The following is a 22,130-nucleotide window of genomic DNA, read 5'->3' as shown; positions in this document are numbered from 1 at the left end:
CGTCATACGTGTCGCCGGAAGTTGCGTCACTTTTTGACGTTATTTTGCGCCAAAGATGTCGGCGGTCCGGATGTGGCGTCATTTTTGGCGCCAAAAAGCATTTAGGCGCCAAATAATGTGGGCGTCTTATTTGGCGCGAAAAAATATGGGCGTCACTCTTGTCTCCACATTATTTAAGTCTCATTTTTTATTGCTTCTGGTTGCTAGAAGCTTGTTCTTTGGCATTTTTTCCCATTCCTGAAACTGTCATTTAAGGAATTTGATCAATTTTGCTTTATATATATGTTGTTTTTTCTCTTACATATTGCAAGATGTCTCACGTTGCATCTGAGTCAGAAGATACTACAGGAAAATCGCTGTCAAGTGCTGAATCTACCAAAGCTAAGTGTATCTGCTGTAAACTTTTGGTAGCTATTCCTCCAGCTGTTGTTTGTATTAATTGTCATGACAAACTTGTTAAAGCAGATAATATTTCCTTTAGTAAAGTACCATTGCCTGTTGCAGTTCCTTCAACATCTAAGGTGCAGAATGTTCCTGATAATATAAGAGATTTTGTTTCTGAATCCATAAAGAAGGCTATGTCTGTTATTTCTCCTTCTAGTAAACATAAAAAATCTTTTAAAACTTCTCTCCCTACAGATGAATTTTTAACTGAACATCATCATTCTGATTTTGATGATTCCTCTGGTTCAGAGGATTCTGTCTCAGAGGTTGATGCTGATAAATCTTCATATTTATTTAAAATGGAATTTATTCGTTCTTTGCTTAAAGAAGTCCTAATTGCTTTAGAAATAGAGGATTCTGGTCCTCTTGATACTAAATCTAAACGTTTAAATAAGGTTTTTAAAACTCCTGTAGTTATTCCAGAAGTTTTTCCTGTCCCTGATGCTATTTCTGCAGTAATTTCCAAAGAATGGGATAATTTGGGTAATTCATTTACTCCTTCTAAACGTTTTAAGCAATTATATCCTGTGCCGCCTGACAGATTAGAATTTTGGGACAAGATCCCTAAAGTTGATGGGGCTATTTCTACTCTTGCTAAACGTACTACTATTCCTACGTCAGATGGTACTTCGTTTAAGGATCCTCTAGATAGGAAAATGGAGTCCTTTCTAAGAAAAGCTTATCTGTGTTCAGGTAATCTTCTTAGACCTGCTATATCTTTGGCTGATGTTGCTGCAGCTTCAACTTTTTGGTTGGAAACTTTAGCGCAACAAGTAACACATCGTGATTCTCATGATATTATTCTTCTTCTTCAACATGCTAATAATTTTATCTGTGATGCCATTTTTGATATTATCAGAGTTGATGTCAGGTTTATGTCTCTAGCTATTTTAGCTAGAAGAGCTTTATGGCTTAAAACTTGGAATGCTGATATGGCTTCTAAATCAACTTTACTTTCCATTTCTTTCCAGGGTAACAAATTATTTGGTTCTCAGTTGGATTCCATTATTTCAACTGTTACTGGTGGGAAAGGAACTTTTTTACCACAGGATAAAAAATCTAAAGGTAAAAACAGGGCTGATAATCGTTTTCGTTCCTTTCGTTTCAACAAAGAACAAAAGTCTGATCCTTCATCCTCAGGAGCAGTTTCAGTTTGGAGACCATCTCCAGTCTGGAATAAATCCAAGCCAGCTAGAAAGGCAAAGCCTGCTTCTAAGTCCACATGAAGGTGCGGCCCTCATTCCAGCTCAGCTGGTAGGGGGCAGGTTACGTTTTTTCAAGGAAATTTGGATCAATTCTGTTCACAATCTTTGGATTCAGAGCATTGTTTCAGAAGGGTACAGAATTTGTTTCAAGTTGAGACCTCCTGCAAAGAGATTTTTTCTTTCCCGTGTCCCAGTAAATCCAGTAAAAGCTCAAGCATTTCTGAAATGTGTTTCAGATCTAGAGTTGACTGGAGTAATTATGCCAGTTCCAGTTCTGGAACAGGGGATGGGGTTCTATTCAAATCTCTTCATTGTACCAAAGAAGGAGAATTCCTTCAGACCAGTTCTGGATCTAAAAATATTGAATCGTTATGTAAGGATACCAACGTTCAAGATGGTAACTGTAAGGACTATCTTACCTTTTGTCCAGCAAGGGAATTATATGTCCACAATAGATTTACAGGATGCATATCTGCATATTCAGATTCATCCAGATCACTATCAGTTTCTGAGATTCTCTTTCCTAGACAAGCATTACCAGTTTGTGGCTCTGCCGTTTGGCCTAGCTACAGCTCCAAGAATTTTTACAAAGGTTCTCGGTGCCCTGCTGTCTGTAATCAGAGAACAGGGTATTGTGGTATTTCCTTATTTGGACGATATCTTGGTACTTGCTCAGTCTTTACATTTAGCAGAATCTCATACGAATAGACTTGTGTTGTTTCTTCAAGATCATGGTTGGAGGATCAATTTACAAAAAAGTTCTTTGATTCCTCAGACAAAGGTAACCTTTCTGGGTTTCCAGATGAATTCAGTGTCCATGACTCTGTCTTTAAAGTGAATGTAAATTTTGATGCTAAAGTGCCCGGTTTTTAAAACTTTGATTAAAAACAGGGGCACTTTAATTCATAAAAATTTACATTTCACTCCTGTTGTGACAAAAAACTTATCTTTTAAACTTCACAGCAGCTCCAGCTTTCTCCGGTCTCACAAGCCATTTCTGATGTCAGAAATGATTGATAGGTCATTCTCCAATCACAGCTTCCCCCCCGGGGGATTCAGTGTCTGATTCACTGCTGTGATTGGAGGAAGCAGATGCCTCATTTTAGACCCAGGAAGAGGCTTTGAAACAGGTGGAGGAAGCTGGAGCTGCTGTGAAGATTAAAAGGTAAGTTTTTTTTTCACAACAGGAGTGAAATGAAAATTTTTATGAATTAAAGTGCCCCTGTTTTTAATCGAAGTTTTAAAAACCGGGCACTTTAGCATCAAAATTTACATTCACTTTAACAGACAAGAGACGTTTAAAATTGATTACAGCTTGTCGAAACCTTCAGTCACAATCATTCCCTTCGGTAGCCTTATGCATGGAAATTCTAGGTCTTATGACTGCTGCATTGGACGCGATCCCCTTTGCTCGTTTTCACATGCGACCTCTTCAGCTCTGTATGCTGAAGCAATGGTGCAAGGATTACACGAAGATATCTCAATTAATATCTTTAAAACCGATTGTTCGGCACTCTCTAACATGGTGGACAGATCACCATCGTTTAATTCAGGGGGCTTCTTTTGTGCTTCCGACCTGGACTGTAATTTCAACAGATGCAAGTCTCACAGGTTGGGGAGCTGTGTGGGGATCTCTGACGGCACAAGGAGTTTGGGAATCTCAGGAGGTGAGATTACCGATCAATATTTTGGAACTCCGTGCAATTTTCAGAGCTCTTCAGTTTTGGCCTCTTCTGAAGAGAGAATCGTTCATTTGTTTTCAGACAGACAATGTCACAACTGTGGCATACATCAATCATCAAGGAGGGACTCACAGTCCTCTGGCTATGAAAGAAGTATCTCGAATTTTGGTTTGGGCGGAATCCAGCTCCTGTCTAATCTCTGCGGTTCATATTCCAGGTGTAGACAATTGGGAAGCGGATTATCTCAGTCGCCAAACGTTGCATCCGGGCGAATGGTCTCTTCACCCAGAGGTATTTCTTCAGATTGTTCAAATGTGGGAACTTCCAGAAATAGATCTGATGGCGTCCCATCTAAACAGGAAACTTCCCAGGTATCTGTCCAGATCCCGGGATCCTCAGGCGGAGGCAGTGGATGCATTATCACTTCCTTGGAAGTATCATCCTGCCTATATCTTTCCGCCTTTAGTTCTTCTTCCAAGAGTAATCTCCAAGATTCTGAAGGAATGCTCGTTTGTTCTGCTGGTAGCTCCGGCATGGCCTCACAGGTTTTGGTATGCGGATCTTGTCCGGATGGCCTCTTGCCAACCGTGGACTCTTCCGTTAAGACCAGACCTTCTGTCACAAGGTCCTTTTTTCCATCAGGATCTGAAATCCTTAAATTTAAAGGTATGGAGATTGAACGCTTGATTCTTGGTCAAAGAGGTTTCTCTGACTCTGTGATTAATACTATGTTACAGGCTCGTAAATCTGTATCTCGAGAGATATATTATAGAGTCTGGAAGACTTATATTTCTTGGTGTCTTTCTCATCATTTTTCCTGGCATTCTTTTAGAATACCGAGAATTTTACAGTTCCTTCAGGATGGTTTAGATAAGGGTTTGTCCGCAAGTTCTTTGAAAGGACAAATCTCTGCTCTTTCTGTTCTTTTTCACAGAAAGATTGCTATTCTTCCTGATATTCATTATTTTGTACAAGCTTTGGTTCGTATAAAACCTGTCATTAAGTCAATTTCTCCTCCTTGGAGTTTGAATTTGGTTCTGGGAGCTCTTCAAGCTCCTCCGTTTGAACCTATGCATTCATTGGACATTAAATTACTTTCTTGGAAAGTTTTGTTCCTTTTGGCCATCTCTTCTGCCAGAAGAGTTTCTGAATTATCTGCTCTTTCTTGTGAGTCTCCTTTTCTGATTTTTCATCAGGATAAGGCGGTGTTGCGAACTTCTTTTGAATTTTTACCTAAAGTTGTGAATTCCAACAACATTAGTAGAGAAATTGTGGTTCCTTCATTATGTCCTAATCCTAAGAATTCTAAGGAGAAATCGTTGCATTCTTTAGATGTTGTTAGAGCTTTGAAATATTATGTTGAAGCTACGAAATCTTTTCGTAAGACTTCTAGTCTATTTGTTAACTTTTCCGGTTCTAGAAAAGGCCAGAAAGCTTCTGCCATTTCTTTGGCATCTTGGTTGAAATCTTTAATTCATCTTGCCTATGTTGAGTCGGGTAAAACTCCGCCTCAGAGAATTACAGCTCATTCTACTAGGTCAGTTTCTACTTCCTGGGCGTTTAGGAATGAAGCTTCGGTTGACCAGATCTGCAAAGCAGCTACTTGGTCCTCTTTGCATACTTTTACTAAATTCTACCATTTTGATGTATTTTCTTCTTCTGAAGCAGTTTTTGGTAGAAAAGTACTTCAGGCAGCGTTTTCAGTTTGAATCTTCTGCTTATGTTTTTCGTTAAACTTTATTTTGGGTGTGGATTATTTTCAGCAGGAATTGGCTGTCTTTATTTTATCCCTCCCTCTCTAGTGACTCTTGTGTGGAAAGATCCACTTCTTCGGTAGTCATTATCCCATACGTCACTAGCTCATGGACTCTTGCTAAGAACTTACCTGATAAATTCATTTCTTTCATATTAGCAAGAGTCCATGAGACCCGCCCTTTTTTTGTGGTGGTTATGATTTTGTATAAAGCACAATTATTCCAATTCCTTATTTTATATGCTTTCGCACTTTTTTATCACCCCACTTCTTGGCTATTCGTTAAACTGAATTGTGGGTGTGGTGAGGGGTGTATTTATAGGCATTTTGAGGTTTGGGAAACTTTGCCCCTCCTGGTAGGAATGTATATCCCATACGTCACTAGCTCATGGACTCTTGCTAATATGAAAGAAATGAATTTATCAGGTAAGTTCTTACATAAATTATGTTTTTCTGGTCCTAGGAAAGGTCAGAAGGCTTCTGCTATTTCCTTGGCTTCTTGGTTGAAACTTTTGATTCATCAAGCTTATTTGGAGTCGGGTCAGGCCCCGCCACAGAGAATTACAGCTCATTCTACTAGATCAGTCTCCACTTCGTGGGCTTTTAAGAATGAAGCTTCAGTTGATCAGATTTGCAAAGCGGCAACTTGGTCCTCTTTGCATACATTTACTAAATTCTACCATTTTGATGTATTTGCTTCTTCGGAGGCAGTTTTTGGTAGAAAAGTTTTTCAGGCAGCTGTTTCAGTTTGATTCTTCTGCTTTTGATTTAAGTTTTTTTCTTTCAAAATGAAAATAAACTTATTTTTTTGGGTTGTGGATTTATTTTTTCAGGAATATGGCTGTTTTTATTCCCTCCCTCTCTAGTGACTCTTGAGTGGAAGATCCACATCTTGGGTATTGATATCTCACATGTCACTAGCTCATGGACTCTTGCCAATTAAATGAAAGAAAACATAATTTATGTAAGAACTTACCTGATAAATTCATTTCTTTTATATTGGCAAGAGTCTGAGGCCTACCCTTTTTATGGTGGTTATGATTTTTTGTATAAAGCACAATTATTTCCAAATTTCCTTTTGTTGATGCTTTTTACTCCTTTCTTTAATCACCCCACTGCTTGGCTATTCGTTAAACTGAATTTTGGGTGTGGTGGGGGTTGTATTTATAGGCATTTTGAGGTTTGGGAAACTTTGCCTCTCCTGGTAGGAATGTATATCCCTATATGTCACTAGCTCATGGACTCTTGCCAATATGAAAAATGAATTTATCAGGTAAGTTCTTACATAAATTGTTTTTCTGCAGCATGCTGTGGCCTAATAGAGCCAAATTTCTGTACTTGGTATAGATGCATAGATAACATATGTGCTGTATTTTGGGCAGATATCCATTTATTCTTTGTCTTTTTTAAGGGACCTATAAGATCATATCATCCTTAGCAATTATGGCATTTCATCTACAGCCCATTCCAGAGATGTAGTGATTATATCTGCTTGTATTGTTAATCACTGCAATCCCCTATTTTATCCACCGATGCAGAAAGGGCCACTCCGTGACCTTCTCTGCATCGGCCATTGTTGGCAAATCATTAGTTCACATTGGTGGGTGTGAGCAGCTTCCTGGAGGAGGGTAGGCTGTTTGTACCATTAGAAATGTTCCCGATTGGGTATTGCTTTGTTGGCGGTTGCGGCCGGGGGGGGCAGGGGGCGGCGCGTGTTCGCGCGGGCAACATATGCATTTAAGTTTAAAAAAAAAAAAAAAATGGATGAAGTGGTATCTCCGTTGTTTAGTAAGGGATCTGGGAGGGGGAGGGATGTAGATTGTTCACGGGGGTGGTGTGCAGCGGCATTTAGCGGCCTTCTAAGTACCAAAAAGCAACGCCAAAGCCATATAGGTCTGCTATTTCTGAACAAAGGGGATCCCAGAGAAGTATTTACAACCATTTATGCCATAATTGCATAATTCAGCGAGAAATCTAAAGTTTGTGAAAAAAATTGTGAAAAAAGTCAACAATTTCTTTTATTTGATCGCATTTGGCGGTGAAATGGTGGCATGAAATATACCAAAATGGGCCTAGATCAATACTTTGGGATGTCTTCTAAATAAAAATATATACATGTCAAGGGATATGCAGGGATTCCTGAAAGATATCAGTGTTCCAATGTAACTAGCGCTAATTTTGAAAAAAAAAAAAAAAAAAGTGGTTTGGAAATAGCAAAGTGCTACTTGTATTTTTTGCCCTATAACTTGCAAAAAAAGCAAAGAACATGTAAACATTGGGTATTTCTAAACTTGGGACATTTTTTTTTTTTTTTTTTTTTTTTTTAAGATTTGGTGGTTGTAGATGTGTAACAGATTTTGGGGGTCAAAGTTAGAAAAGTGTGGGTTTTTTTTTTTCAATTTTTTCCTCATATTTTTTTTTTATATAATAAATTATAAGATATGATGTAAATAATGGTATCTTTAGAAAGTCCATTTAATGGCGAGAAAAGTGGTATATAATATGTTTGGGTACAGTAAATGAGTAAGAGGGAAATTACAGCTAAACACAAACACCGCAGAAATGTAAAAATATCCATTGTCATTAAGGGTAAGAAAATTGTAAAATGGTCCGGTCATTAAGTGGTTAAAGGAACACTGAACCCACATTTTTTCTTTCGTGATTCAAATAGAGCATGTAATTTTAAGCAACTTTCTAATTTACTCCTATTATCAATTTTTTTTTTAATTATCTTGCTATCTTTATTTGAAAAGCAAGAATGTAAGTTTAGATGCCGGCCCATTTTTGGTGAACAACCTAGGTGGTTGTTGCTGATTGGTGGATAAATTCACCCACCAATAAACAAATGCTGTCCAAGGTACTGAACCAAAAATTGTCTGGCTCCTTGGCTTTAGATGCCTTCTGTTTCAAATAAAAATAGCAAGAGAACGAAGAAAAATTGATGAGTAAATTAGAAAGTTGCTTAAAATTGCATGCTCCAATCTGAATCGCAAAAGAAAAAAATTGGGTTCAGTGTCCCTTTAATTCAGGCTTGTAAACCTTGTTAGACTTATTTATTATAAGGTCTGGATAGTATACCTTGGTGTTCTTATCACTGTTTTCCTGGCATTTGGTTAGAATTCCACAGATTTTACAGTTCCTTCATGAGGGTTAAGACAAGGGCTTGTCAGCCAGTTCTCACAAGGGTCAACTGACTGCCCTTTTGGTTTTGTTGCTTAGGATGTTTGCTCGCTTGACATTCAGTTCTTGGTTCAGGCTCTAAATCAAACCGGTTGTTAAACCAATTTCTCCTCCATGGAATCTCAATTTGGTTCTCAGATTTACAACATCCTCAGTTTCTCCAACATAGGTGTGTCCGGTCCACGGCGTCATCCTTACTTGTGGGATATTCTCTTCCCCAACAGGAAATGGCAAAGAGCCCAGCAAAGCTGGTCACATGATCCCTCCTAGGCTCCGCCTACCCCAGTCATTCTCTTTGCCGTTGTACAGGCAACATCTCCACGGAGATGGCTTAGAGTTTTTTAGTGTTTAACTGTAGTTTTTATTATTCAATCAAGAGTTTGTTATTTTGAAATAGTGCTGGTATGTACTATTTACTCAGAAACAGAAAAGAGATGAAGATTTCTGTTTGTATGAGGAAAATGATTTTAGCAACCGTCACTAAAATCCATGGCTGTTCCACACAGGACTGTTGAGAGCAATTAACTTCAGTTGGGGGAACAGTGAGCAGTCTCTTGCTGCTTGAGGTATGACACATTCTAACAAGACGATGTAATGCTGGAAGCTGTCATTTTCCCTCTGGGATCCGGTAAGCCATGTTTATTACGATTGTAAATAAGGGCTTCAAAAAGGGCTTATTAAGACTGTAGACTTTTTTTGGGCTAAATCGATTGATTATTAACACATATTTAGCCTTGAGGAATCATTTTATCTGGGTATTTTGATATAATAATATCGGCAGGCACTGTTTTAGACACCTTATTCTTTAGGGGCTTTCCCAAAGCATAGGCAGAGCCTCATTTTCGCGCCGGTGTTGCGCACTTGTTTTTGAGAGGCATGGCATGCAGTCGCATGTGAGAGGAGCTCTGATACTTAGAAAAGACTTTCTGAAGGCGTCCTTTGGTATCGTATTCCCCTTGGGGCTTGGTTGGGTCTCAGCAAAGCAGATACCAGGGACTGTAAAGGGGTTAAAGTTCAAAACGGCTCCGGTTCCGTTATTTTAAGGGTTAAAGCTTCCAAATTTGGTGTGCAATACTTTTAAGGCTTTAAGACACTGTGGTGAAAATTTGGTAAATTTTGAACAATTCCTTCATGTTTTTTCGCATTTGCAGTAATAAAGTGTGTTCAGTTTAAAATTTAAAGTGACGGTAACGGTTTTATTTTAAAACGTTTTTTGTACTTGTTATCAAGTTTATGCCTGTTTAACATGTCTGAACTACCAGATAGACTGTGTTCTGAATGTGGGGAAGCCAGAATTCCTATTCATTTAAATAAATGTGATTTATGTGACAATGACAATGATGCCCAAGATGATTCCTCAAGTGAGGGGAGTAAGCATGGTACTGCATCATTCCCTCCTTCGTCTACACGAGTCTTGCCCACTCAGGAGGCCCCTAGTACATCTAGCGCGCCAATACTCCTTACTATGCAACAATTAACGGCTGTAATTGTCATGAACCAAGCCTCCAGACTAAAAAGAAAAAGAAAAGGTCTGGGAGGCATTCTGCTAAGAAGGGCTGTATAGGGATTTGAACCTGTGGCTCTGTGGTTGCTATTTCTGTTTGCTTACATGTTGAGCCACAGCCAGTTCCAACAATAGCATGGATCTTAAAAGATCTGATAAATAACTATTTGCCTTACTTGTTATTACACCTGTGCAACACACAGGTGTTCTCAATTCTGGAATTCATCAGAACCAACCCTGTGCAAAACCTCCCTATTTAAGGATGGCTTTTAGTCTGCATTTTTGTCTTCACATTGGATCTGTTTTGTCAAGTCAGAACCTGTTTCCTGTATTTCTTTGGAGAAAAGATTTCCTTTGCACCTGTTTACAAGGTATTACCAGGAGAAAGCCTTTACCTTTAAACCTGTTACCAATCTACAAGTTTGTTTCCTGCTTTATGCAATTCCTGCACTTGGCCATTGCCAGGAGAAGGATTTCCTTTGCACCTGTTTATAAGGTATTACCAGGAGAAAACCTTTACCTTTAAACCTGTTACCAATCTTCAAGTTTGTTTCCTGCCTTGTGCATTTCCTGCACTCAGCAATTATAAGGAGAGAGACTTTACCTTTAAACCTGTTACCAGTTTGCAAGTTGTTTCCTGCATTGTGCAATTCCTGCACTCAGCAATTACAAGGAGAGACACTTTACCTTTAAACCTGTTACCAGTTTGCAAGTTGTTTCCTGCATTGTGCAATTCCTGCACTCAGCAATTACAAGGAGAAAGATTTTACCTTTAAACCTGCTACCTGTTTACAAGTTGTTTTCTGCCTTGTGCAAATCTTACATTTCAGTTATTACCAAGAGAAAGACTTTCCTTTTTGAATCTGCATCTCTGCTTACTAGTTTTCTTTATTTTCACTCCTGCTGTATGTGGTCTTAACATACCTGAGTAGCATATTTAAATATTCTGCAAGTATTTGCTTAAACAAAGTATTTTGTTATTCAAATAAATTTGTTTTCATTTTCAATCAGTATGGCTTCTACTAACCTTCCTTTAAAGCAACTGTTCCAGACAATGAGGCTCTCACATGATATCCTGAGACAGAACATGACAGAATGTGAAGACCTTAAAAGAGAGCCCTCTGGGATTATTGCTATATTGGATTCAGTGTTAAAGTTTATTAAGGACATACTCATTAACTTTATGGAGCTGGTGGAAATGTTATCTCTCCCAACCGAAACCTTGTCTAAAGTTACCTCCCAAACAAGGAAAGGTTTTAAAGAACCCTTAACAGAAGAGGAGAAAATTCGGCGAAGACAGCTTAACCTCTGTTTCTATTGTGGGGGAACTGGTCACCACATCACAGGGTGTCCAGTAAGACCCCCTAGAGGATCAAGTCGAGATATAGCCAAGTTTAAAATGGACTCTGATGTTAAGGGAACAAATTATTCTTCCACTAGCAAACTTAAAGATACTCCTGGAGAGGATCCAGCTACTGAGAATACATCAATTCTACAAACAACCGTTTCTAACACGCTTCAAGAAATGGTACCTGATTTGAAACAGATGGTCATTGGGAGTACAACTCCAACTACATCCATTACCCATACCACTGCATCTGTTTCTGCATCAACCACATTGGGGAACTCTGCAAAAATACCTCCTGGAAATCCTGCACATTACCTTGTTTCTGCCCTGGCTGGAGATCCAGCTAACAAATGTCACTCATCAGACATAAAAGTGACAAACCTTCCAGCTAAATCAGACTCTGCCAATTCTAAAGATCCACACCTCCTTGCACCACCTTCACCCAGCTACTCATTGACTGAGAAAGAATTGGATGAGATGGTTGAATTGGATATAAATGGCACAGATAACAAATTCCTTGACTCTGAAGGAGAGGTCTTTTCCTACCCGGAGGTACTCTGCCCATCAGCCAGTCCATTGCAAGCTGCTGGGTATAATCAGGAACCTCTAAATCAAAACTGTCTTGGTTTTTCAACTCTTGTTATGCCTACAGGGATATCTTCTAAGGGTCCCCAATCTCAGGCAGCTGTTCCAAGCGAAGAATCAATTCCATCTGATTGTATTAGGGCTTCAAATGGAACACTTGTTCGTAAATCTCACCTTCAGATGTTTGATCAGGCTTTGAGCGCCCAGAGTGCGCTCTTTGGAGGGGGCATCTGTCATGAACCAAGCCTCCAGACTAAAAAGAAAAAGAAAAGGTCTGGGAGGCATTCTGCTAAGAAGGGCTGTATAGGGATTTGAACCTGTGGCTCTGTGGTTGCTATTTCTGTTTGCTTACATGTTGAGCCACAGCCAGTTCCAACAATAGCATGGATCTTAAAAGATCTGATAAATAACTATTTGCCTTACTTGTTATTACACCTGTGCAACACACAGGTGTTCTCAATTCTGGAATTCATCAGAACCAACCCTGTGCAAAACCTCCCTATTTAAGGATGGCTTTTAGTCTGCATTTTTGTCTTCACATTGGATCTGTTTTGTCAAGTCAGAACCTGTTTCCTGTATTTCTTTGGAGAAAAGATTTCCTTTGCACCTGTTTACAAGGTATTACCAGGAGAAAGCCTTTACCTTTAAACCTGTTACCAATCTACAAGTTTGTTTCCTGCTTTATGCAATTCCTGCACTTGGCCATTGCCAGGAGAAGGATTTCCTTTGCACCTGTTTATAAGGTATTACCAGGAGAAAACCTTTACCTTTAAACCTGTTACCAATCTTCAAGTTTGTTTCCTGCCTTGTGCATTTCCTGCACTCAGCAATTATAAGGAGAGAGACTTTACCTTTAAACCTGTTACCAGTTTGCAAGTTGTTTCCTGCATTGTGCAATTCCTGCACTCAGCAATTACAAGGAGAGACACTTTACCTTTAAACCTGTTACCAGTTTGCAAGTTGTTTCCTGCATTGTGCAATTCCTGCACTCAGCAATTACAAGGAGAAAGACTTTACCTTTAAACCTGCTACCTGTTTACAAGTTGTTTTCTGCCTTGTGCAAATCTTACATTTCAGTTATTACCAAGAGAAAGACTTTCCTTTTTGAATCTGCATCTCTGCTTACTAGTTTTCTTTATTTTCACTCCTGCTGTATGTGGTCTTAACATACCTGAGTAGCATATTTAAATATTCTGCAAGTATTTGCTTAAACAAAGTATTTTGTTATTCAAATAAATTTGTTTTCATTTTCAATCAGTATGGCTTCTACTAACCTTCCTTTAAAGCAACTGTTCCAGACAATGAGGCTCTCACATGATATCCTGAGACAGAACATGACAGTAATGGATAATTCTGTCAAAAACATTTTAGCCAAAATGAACACTTATCAGCGTAAGCGCGACTGCTCTGTTTTAGATACTGAAGAGCATGACGACGCTGATATTAATATTTCTGAAGGGCCCCTAACTCAGTCTGATGGGGCCAGGGAGGTTTTGTCTGAGGGAGAAATTACTGATTCAGGGAACATTTCTCAACAAGCTGAACCTGATGTGATTGCATTTAAATTTAAGTTGGAACATCTCCGCATTCTGCTTAAGGAGGTATTATCCACTCTGGATGATTGTGACAAGTTGGTCATCCCAGAGAAACTATGTAAAATGGACAAGTTCCTAGAGGTGCCGGGGCTCCCAGAAGCTTTTCCTATACCCAAGCGGGTGGCGGACATTGTTAATAAAGAATGGGAAAGGCCCGGTATTCCTTTCGTCCCTCCCCCCATATTTAAAAAATTGTTTCCTATGGTCGACCCCAGAAAGGACTTATGGCAGACAGTCCCCAAGGTCGAGGGAGCGGTTTCCACTTTAAACAAACGCACCACTATACCCATAGAGGATAGTTGTGCTTTCAAAGATCCTATGGATAAAAAATTAGAAGGTTTGCTTGAAAAGATGTTTGTTCAGCAGGGTTACCTTCTACAACCAATTTCATGCATTGTCCCTGTAGCTACAGCCGCATGTTTCTGGTTCGATGAGCTGATAAAGGCGGTCGACAGTGATTCTCCTCCTTATGAGGAGATTATGGACAGAATCAATGCTCTCAAATTGGCTAATTCTTTCACCCTAGACGCCACTTTGCAATTGGCTAGGTTAGCGGCGAAAAATTCTGGGTTTGCTATTGTGGCGCGCAGAGCGATTTGGTTGAAATCTTGGTCGGCTGATGCGTCTTCCAAGAACAAGCTACTTAACATTCCTTTCAAGGGGAAAACGCTGTTTGGCCCTGACTTGAAAGAGATTATCTCGGATATCACTGGGGGTAAGGGCCACGCCCTTCCTCAGGATCGGCCTTTCAAGGCAAAAAATAAACCTAATTTTCGTCCCTTTCGTAGAAACGGACCAGCCCCAAGTGCTACGTCCTCTAAGCAAGAGGGTAATTCTTCTCAAGCCAAGCCAGCCTGGAGACCAATGCAAGGCTGGAACAAGGGAAAGCAGGCCAAGAAACCTGCCACTGCTACCAAGACAGCATGAAATGTTGGCCCCCGATCCGGGACCGGATCTGGTGGGGGGCAGACTCTCTCTCTTCGCTCAGGCTTGGGCAAGAGATGTTCTGGATCCTTGGGCGCTAGAAATAGTCTCCCAAGGTTATCTTCTGGAATTCAAGGGACTTCCCCCAAGGGGGAGGTTCCACAGGTCTCAGTTGTCTTCAGACCACATAAAAAGACAGGCATTCTTACATTGTGTAGAAGACCTGTTAAAAATGGGAGTGATTCATCCCGTTCCATTAAGAGAACAAGGGATGGGGTTCTACTCCAATCTGTTTATAGTTCCCAAAAATGAGGGAACGTTCAGACCAATCTTAGATCTCAAGATCTTAAACAAGTTTCTCAAGGTTCCATCGTTCAAGATGGAAACCATTCGAACTATTCTTCCTTCCATCCAGGAAGGTCAATTCATGACCACGGTGGATTTAAAGGATGCGTATCTACATATTCCTATCCACAAGGAACATCATCGGTTCCTGAGGTTCGCATTCCTGGACAAACATTACCAGTTCGTGGCGCTTCCTTTCGGATTAGCCACTGCTCCAAGGGTTTTCACAAAGGTACTAGGGTCCCTTCTAGCTGTGCTAAGACCAAGGGGCATTGCTGTAGTACCTTACTTGGACGACATTCTGATTCAAGCGTCGTCCCTTCCTCAAGCAAAGGCTCACACGGACATTGTCCTGGCCTTTCTCAGATCTCACGGATGGAAAGTGAACGTGGAAAAGAGTTCTCTATCTCCGTCAACAAGGGTTCCCTTCTTGGGAACAATAATAGACTCCTTAGAAATGAGGATTTTTCTGACAGAGGCCAGAAAAACAAAACTTCTAGACTCTTGTCGGATACTCCATTCCGTTCCTCTTCCTTCCATAGCTCAGTGCATGGAAGTGATCGGGTTGATGGTAGCGGCAATGGACATAGTTCCTTTTGCACGCATTCATCTAAGACCATTACAACTGTGCATGCTCAGTCAGTGGAATGGGGACTATACAGACTTGTCTCCGAAGATACAAGTAAATCAGAGGACCAGAGACTCACTCCGTTGGTGGCTGTCCCTGGACAACCTGTCACGAGGGATGACATTCCGCAGACCAGAGTGGGTCATTGTCACGACCGACGCCAGTCTGATGGGCTGGGGCGCGGTCTGGGGATCCCTGAAAGCTCAGGGTCTTTGGTCTCGGGAAGAATCTCTTCTACCGATCAATATTCTGGAACTGAGAGCGATATTCAATGCTCTCAAGGCTTGGCCTCAGCTAGCGAGGGCCAAGTTCATACGGTTTCAATCAGACAACATGACAACTGTTGCGTACATCAACCATCAGGGGGGAACAAGGAGTTCCCTGGCGATGGAAGAAGTGACCAAAATCATTCTATGGGCGGAGTCTCACTCCTGCCACCTGTCTGCTATCCACATCCCAGGAGTGGAAAATTGGGAAGCGGATTTTCTGAGTCGTCAGACATTGCATCCGGGGGAGTGGGAACTCCATCCGGAAATCTTTGCCCAAGTCACTCAGCTGTGGGGCATTCCAGACATGGATCTGATGGCCTCTCGTCAGAACTTCAAAGTTCCTTGCTACGGGTCCAGATCCAGGGATCCCAAGGCGGCTCTAGTGGATGCACTAGTAGCACCTTGGACCTTCAAACTAGTTTATGTGTTCCCGCCGTTTCCTCTCATCCCCAGGCTGGTAGCCAGGATCAATCAGGAGAGGGCGTCGGTGATCTTGATAGCTCCTGCGTGGCCACGCAGGACTTGGTACGCAGATCTGGTGAATATGTCATCGGCTCCTCCTTGGAAGCTACCTTTGAGACGAGACCTTCTTGTTCAGGGTCCGTTCGAACATCCGAATCTGGTTTCACTCCAGCTGACTGCTTGGAGATTGAACGCTTGATCTTATCGAAGCGAGGATTCTCAGATTCTGTTATCGATACTCTTGTTCAGGCCAGAAAGCCTGTAACTAGAAAGATTTACCACAAAATTTGGAAAAAATATATCTGTTGGTGTGAATCTAAAGGATTCCCTTGGGACAAGGTTAAGATTCCTAGGATTCTATCCTTCCTTCAAGAAGGATTGGAAAAAGGATTATCTGCAAGTTCCCTGAAGGGACAGATTTCTGCCTTGTCTGTGTTACTTCACAAAAAGCTGGCCGCTGTGCCAGATGTTCAAGCCTTTGTTCAGGCTCTGGTTAGAATTAAGCCTGTTTACAAACCTTTGACTCCTCCTTGGAGTCTCAATTTAGTTCTTTCAGTTCTTCAGGGGGTTCCGTTTGAACCCTTGCATTCCGTTGATATTAAGTTATTATCTTGGAAAGTTTTGTTTTTAGTTGCAATTTCTTCTGCTAGAAGAGTTTCAGAATTATCTGCTCTGCAGTGTTCTCCTCCTTATCTGGTGTTCCATGCAGATAAGGTGGTTTTACGTACTAAACCTGGTTTTCTTCCAAAAGTTGTTTCTAACAAAAACATTAACCAGGAGATTATCGTACCTTCTCTGTGTCCGAAACCAGTTTCAAAGAAGGAACGTTTGTTGCACAATTTGGATGTTGTTCGCGCTCTAAAATTCTATTTAGATGCTACAAAGGATTTTAGACAAACATCTTCCTTGTTTGTTGTTTATTCTGGTAAAAGGAGAGGTCAAAAAGCAACTCCTACCTCTCTCTCTTTTTGGATTAAAAGCATCATCAGATTGGCTTACGAGACTGCCGGACGGCAGCCTCCCGAAAGAATCACAGCTCATTCCACTAGGGCTGTGGCTTCCACATGGGCCTTCAAGAACGAGGCTTCTGTTGATCAGATATGTAGGGCAGCGACTTGGTCTTCACTGCACACTTTTACCAAATTTTACAAGTTTGATACTTTTGCTTCTTCTGAGGCTATTTTTGGGAGAAAGGTTTTGCAAGCCGTGGTGCCTTCCATTTAGGTGACCTGATTTGCTCCCTCCCTTCATCCGTGTCCTAAAGCTTTGGTATTGGTTCCCACAAGTAAGGATGACGCCGTGGACCGGACACACCTATGTTGGAGAAAACAGAATTTATGTTTACCTGATAAATTACTTTCTCCAACGGTGTGTCCGGTCCACGGCCCGCCCTGGTTTTTTTAATCAGGTCTGTTATTTTCTTTAACTACAGTCACCACGGTACCATATGGTTTCTCCTATGCAAATATTCCTCCTTAACGTCGGTCGAATGACTGGGGTAGGCGGAGCCTAGGAGGGATCATGTGACCAGCTTTGCTGGGCTCTTTGCCATTTCCTGTTGGGGAAGAGAATATCCCACAAGTAAGGATGACGCCGTGGACCGGACACACCGTTGGAGAAAGTAATTTATCAGGTAAACATAAATTCTGTTTTTTCATCCTGGAAGGTTCTGTTTTTATTTTTCTGCCAGAAGAGTTTCCTAATTGTCTTCTGTTTCTTGTGAGCCTCCTTATTTGATCTTTTACCAGGATAAGGCGGTTTTCCGTACTGTCTGGGTTCTTACCAATGGTTGTTTCTGCTGAAAACATTAATCCTGAGATCATTGTTCCTCCTTTGCGTCCTAATCCAGGTTCTTTTAAAGATAGACTTCATAATTTGGATGTGGTCAGGGCTTTGGAATTCTATTTGCAGGATACTAAGGATTTTCATCAAGCCTCTAGTCTATTTGTTCTGTATTCTGGAAAACGTAAGGGACAGTAGATTACTGCAGAGTCCTTATCTTTCCGGTTGTGGAGCTTAATTCATAAGGCTTACTAGGAGGCGGGTCAGCAACCGCCTAACCGATTTACTGCTCATTCTGCTCGTTCAGTTTCTACTTCTTGGCCCTTTAAGAAAGAGACATGCAAGGCTACTACTTGGTCGCCCCTGCATACGTTCACCAAATTCTATAATTTTGACGTTATTTCCTCTGCTGAGACAGCATATGTTAGGAATGTCTCCAGGCAGAGATTCCTGATAAATGATGGGCCTTTCTTTTTTTTTTTTTCTTTTTTGTCCCACCCAAACTTTTTGTGGACTTTACAGCTTGGGTATTGGTTTCCAAGAGTAAGGTCTTCTGGACTCTCACTACCATTTGAAAATGAGGATTATTTTTGCCTGATAAATTTCATTCTTGGCAGGTTTGTGGACTCTATTCTCTACCCTTTTTTATGGTGGCAGCAGTCCTAGTTTGCACCTCTTTACCCCACTATCTTCTTTCCTATCCTCTGCTATACGCACTACTGGGAAGGAAGGTTTATTAGGAGGGATACTTAAACGGATACTAAACCCAGATATTTTTTTTTCTTTCATAATTCAGATAGAGCATACAATTTTAAGCAATGTTCTAATTTACTCCTATTAATTTTCTTTCTTTTACTATCCTTTAAAAAAACGGGAATCTAAGCTTTAGGAGCCGGCCCATTTTTGGTTCAGAGCTCTGGGTAGCACTTGCTGATAGCCACTAATCAGCAAGTGCTACCCAGGTGCTGAATCAAAAATGGTTTGGCTCCTAAGCTTAGATTCCTGCTTTTCAAATGAAGAAAAATTGATAATGGGAAAAAATTAAGTTGCTTAAAATTGCATGATCAATCTGAATCCCGAAAGAGAAAAAAAAATGGGTTTAGTATTTCTTTAAAGCTCCAGTGTAGGGTGTCTCTACCTCCTCCTGGTGATGTAATTCTCAAGAGTAAGGTCTCATGGAATCTCACTAACAATCAAGAAATTAATTTATCAGGTAATACATTTTATTTTGCATGTACTTCAAAACAAAAAAAATGCTTTCTCCACATGAACAGCCTTATATTTACAGTTATTGGGATGTTTTATTTAGTCTTCTTTAGCACTAAAATGTTTAAAACTAAGCTTGAATAATATTACAGTACTGTATTGTTATACAAATGCACAGTTAATGATGAAAGTCTGAATAAACCACAGCAGAATGTTTGTATTAACTCTTATACTTAGTATCTTCATTGTCTAGAAGCATAAAGGGGCATTGCACTGTATTTTTTTTTTCTTTGCTTAAATGTGTTCCCAGTAATCTGTTTTGTAATTTGGAGTGTATCAAATTTATCAATAGCTCTGTTACCTTTTGTTTTGTAATTTAAAATAGCTGCATAAATAGCTGAAGCATAAATAGCTGAATAAATAAAAAAAAAATTAAAGCTACATGAAAACCAAAATTTTTCTTTCAGGATTCAGGTAGAGAATACAATTTTAAACATTTCAAATTACTTCTATTATCTAATTTGTTTTACTCATTGTATATCCTTTGTTGAAGAAATAACAATCCACATGGGTGAGCCAATCACACAAGTTATCTATGTGCAGCCAACACACACACACACACACATATATATACATACACACACACACACACACACACACACACACACACACACACACACTTTTCAACAAAGGATATTAAAAGAATAAAAAAGACAATAGCAGAAATTTGCTAAGTTTAAACTTGCATGCTATTGCTAAATCATGAAAGAAATTTTTTTTGTTTCATGTCCCTTTAATCTCTATGATGCAGCAAGTTTCCATTTAATGAGTGGAAGAGATGGGTAATAAAAATGTTGATACAGAAATAGAAGAGCTCTACCAGGAAAGAACAGCAGCGCTTAGTAGCTTGTTTTATGGCGAGTTATCTAGGAGCAGCTTCTTTTAGCCCAGTTGTGCTTTTTACAGAGGATAACTTTCCTGAAGTATATCAGTCTGATTCTGCCTAACAAGGTCAGCCCCAAAAGACCAAGCAATCCTCCTCAGAACAAGGAACATGGCAAACCTAGATGTGGGTACGTGCTTGAGAACAAGCGATTGAGTCTTCAGTAAGCCAAAGTTTTGTTCATTTAGGTTTATTTTTTTATATGAAACATTTCCCATACATTTTCTACTCTGCAGCTACTATAGCAAGTCATTGAGTACACATTAAGAGGAAACTAATTTTACAGTGCAACGTCCCTTTAAGTATGTAATATTTGTGTTTAATATTATGGTGATCCTACATTTTCTTATATTTTTTTATTTTATTTAACGTACATTTTATATATTTTAGCAAGGAGAAGTGAGACTTAAGTGTTTGAAGGCATTACAGAGTCTCTACACCAATCGAGAGCTGTTCCCCAAACTGGAACTCTTCACCAACAGATTTAAGGTATGACAACAATTAATCTAGTAAGGATTAGAATTGTGCAAGCTTTGGCTGGAGCATTTGGGAACAGTTCTTTAAATAGTGTTTTGTACTGAGCAGCAGAGTGATTCCACAATTGTGTTTTTAAATGTTAGTTGTTGTAGTTTTAGGTGTGATAGAAATGAATGATCATGTATGGAGCTCTTTAAAATCATCAATTTTACTTACTGTAAATGTCTTTTTGCCTAGGTACTCTTGTAGACCTATATTAGTATTAATGGGGTAAATGGCCTACGGTTAATGGAGAAGGTAGAAATGCCTCCCAGAAGTCTAAGCTCATATTCCTGCACTTACCTTACTGGTTGTTCCTTTACTTCACTTTGTACCTTTTTCCCAGTATTAGCCTGGCCTGAGAGCATACTTACATCTGTTACTGATTTGAAATATACACAATAAATCAAGCATAACTACACCTAAACTTGAAAAATGTAAATGCAAGAAAAAAGTTAAATTGTTTGGGGGGGGGAATTCACACATTCTCAATTTGAGTGTTGCAGTTTCTAATTGGCTTTAACGCTCTGCTTCTGAAAGATTAGGAAATAGGATGCTAAGTGGGGAGGACGACATGAGGTTAGAGGAGGTCATATTATAAAATATTCTATTAACATATTTCTTTCATGTAATTAACAAGAGTCCATGAGCTAGTGACGTATGGGATATACATTCCTACCAGGAGGGGCAAAGTTTCCCAAACCTTAAAATGCCTATAAATACACCCCTCACCACACCCACAAATCAGTTTTTACAAACTTTGCCTCCAAGGGAGGTGGTGAAGTAAGTTTGTGCTAGATTCTACGTTGATATGCGCTCCGCAGCAAGTTGGAGCCCGGTTTTCCTCTCAGCGTGCAGTGAATGTCAGAGGGATGTGAAGAGAGTATTGCCTATTGAATGCAGTGATCTCCTTCTACGGGGTCTATTTCATAAGGTTCTCTGTTATCGGTCGTAGAGATTCATCTCTTACCTCCCTTTTCAGATCGACGATATACTCTTATATTTACCATTTCCTCTACTGATTCTCGTTTCAGTACTGGTTTGGCTTTCTACAAACATGTAGATGAGTGTCCTGGGGTAAGTAAGTCTTATTTTCTGTGACACTCTAAGCTATGGTTGGGCACTTTATTTATAAAGTTCTAAATATATGTATTCAAACATTTATTTGCCTTGACTCAGAATGTTCAACTTTCCTTATTTCCAGACAGTCAGTTTCATATTTGGGATTATGCATTGAATTATCATATTTTTTCTTACCTCAAAAATTTGACTTTTTTCCCTGTGGGCTGTTAGGCTCGCGGGGGCTGAAAATGCTTCATTTTATTGCGTCATTCTTGGCGCGGACTTTTTTGGCGCAAAAAATATTTTCTGTTTCCGGCGTCATACGTGTCGCCGGAAGTTGCGTCATTTTTTGACGTTATTTTGCGTCAAAGATGTCGGCGTTCCTGATGTGGCGTCATTTTTGGCGCCAAAAGCATTTAGGCGCCAAATAATGTGGGCGTCTTTTTTGGCGCTAAAAAATATGGGCGTCATTTTTGTCTCCACATTATTTAAGTCTCATTATTTATTGCTTCTGGTTGCTAGAAGCTTGTTCACTGGCATTTTTTTCCCATTCCTGAAACTGTCATTTAAGGAATTTGATCAATTTTGCTTTATATGTTGTTTTTTTCTTTTACATATTGCAAGATGTTCCACGTTGCAACTGAGTCAGAAGATACTACAGGAAAATCACTGCACAGTGCTGGAGCTACCAAGCTAA

The 22,130-nt window shown here is 39.9% G+C and overlaps 1 protein-coding gene across 1 annotated transcript in view; it reads left to right on the top strand.

The window, feature by feature from the left end:
* Positions 1-22,130, top strand: part of STAG1 (stromal antigen 1) — a 788,714-nt gene that overhangs the window by 60,618 nt on the left and 705,966 nt on the right. Inside the window, exon 6 of the mRNA XM_053709754.1 lies at positions 20,246-20,344. Within this exon, the coding sequence (XP_053565729.1) occupies positions 20,246-20,344 (99 nt within the window). The remainder of the gene's footprint in view (positions 1-20,245; positions 20,345-22,130) is intronic.

The sequence above is a fragment of the Bombina bombina genome, chromosome 4 (genome assembly GCF_027579735.1).
Source record: "Bombina bombina isolate aBomBom1 chromosome 4, aBomBom1.pri, whole genome shotgun sequence".
In the NCBI taxonomy this organism is placed as follows: Eukaryota; Metazoa; Chordata; class Amphibia; order Anura; family Bombinatoridae; genus Bombina; species Bombina bombina.
The sequence above is the reverse complement of the archived record's forward strand: the minus strand, read 5'-3'. Positions and strand labels throughout refer to the sequence as shown.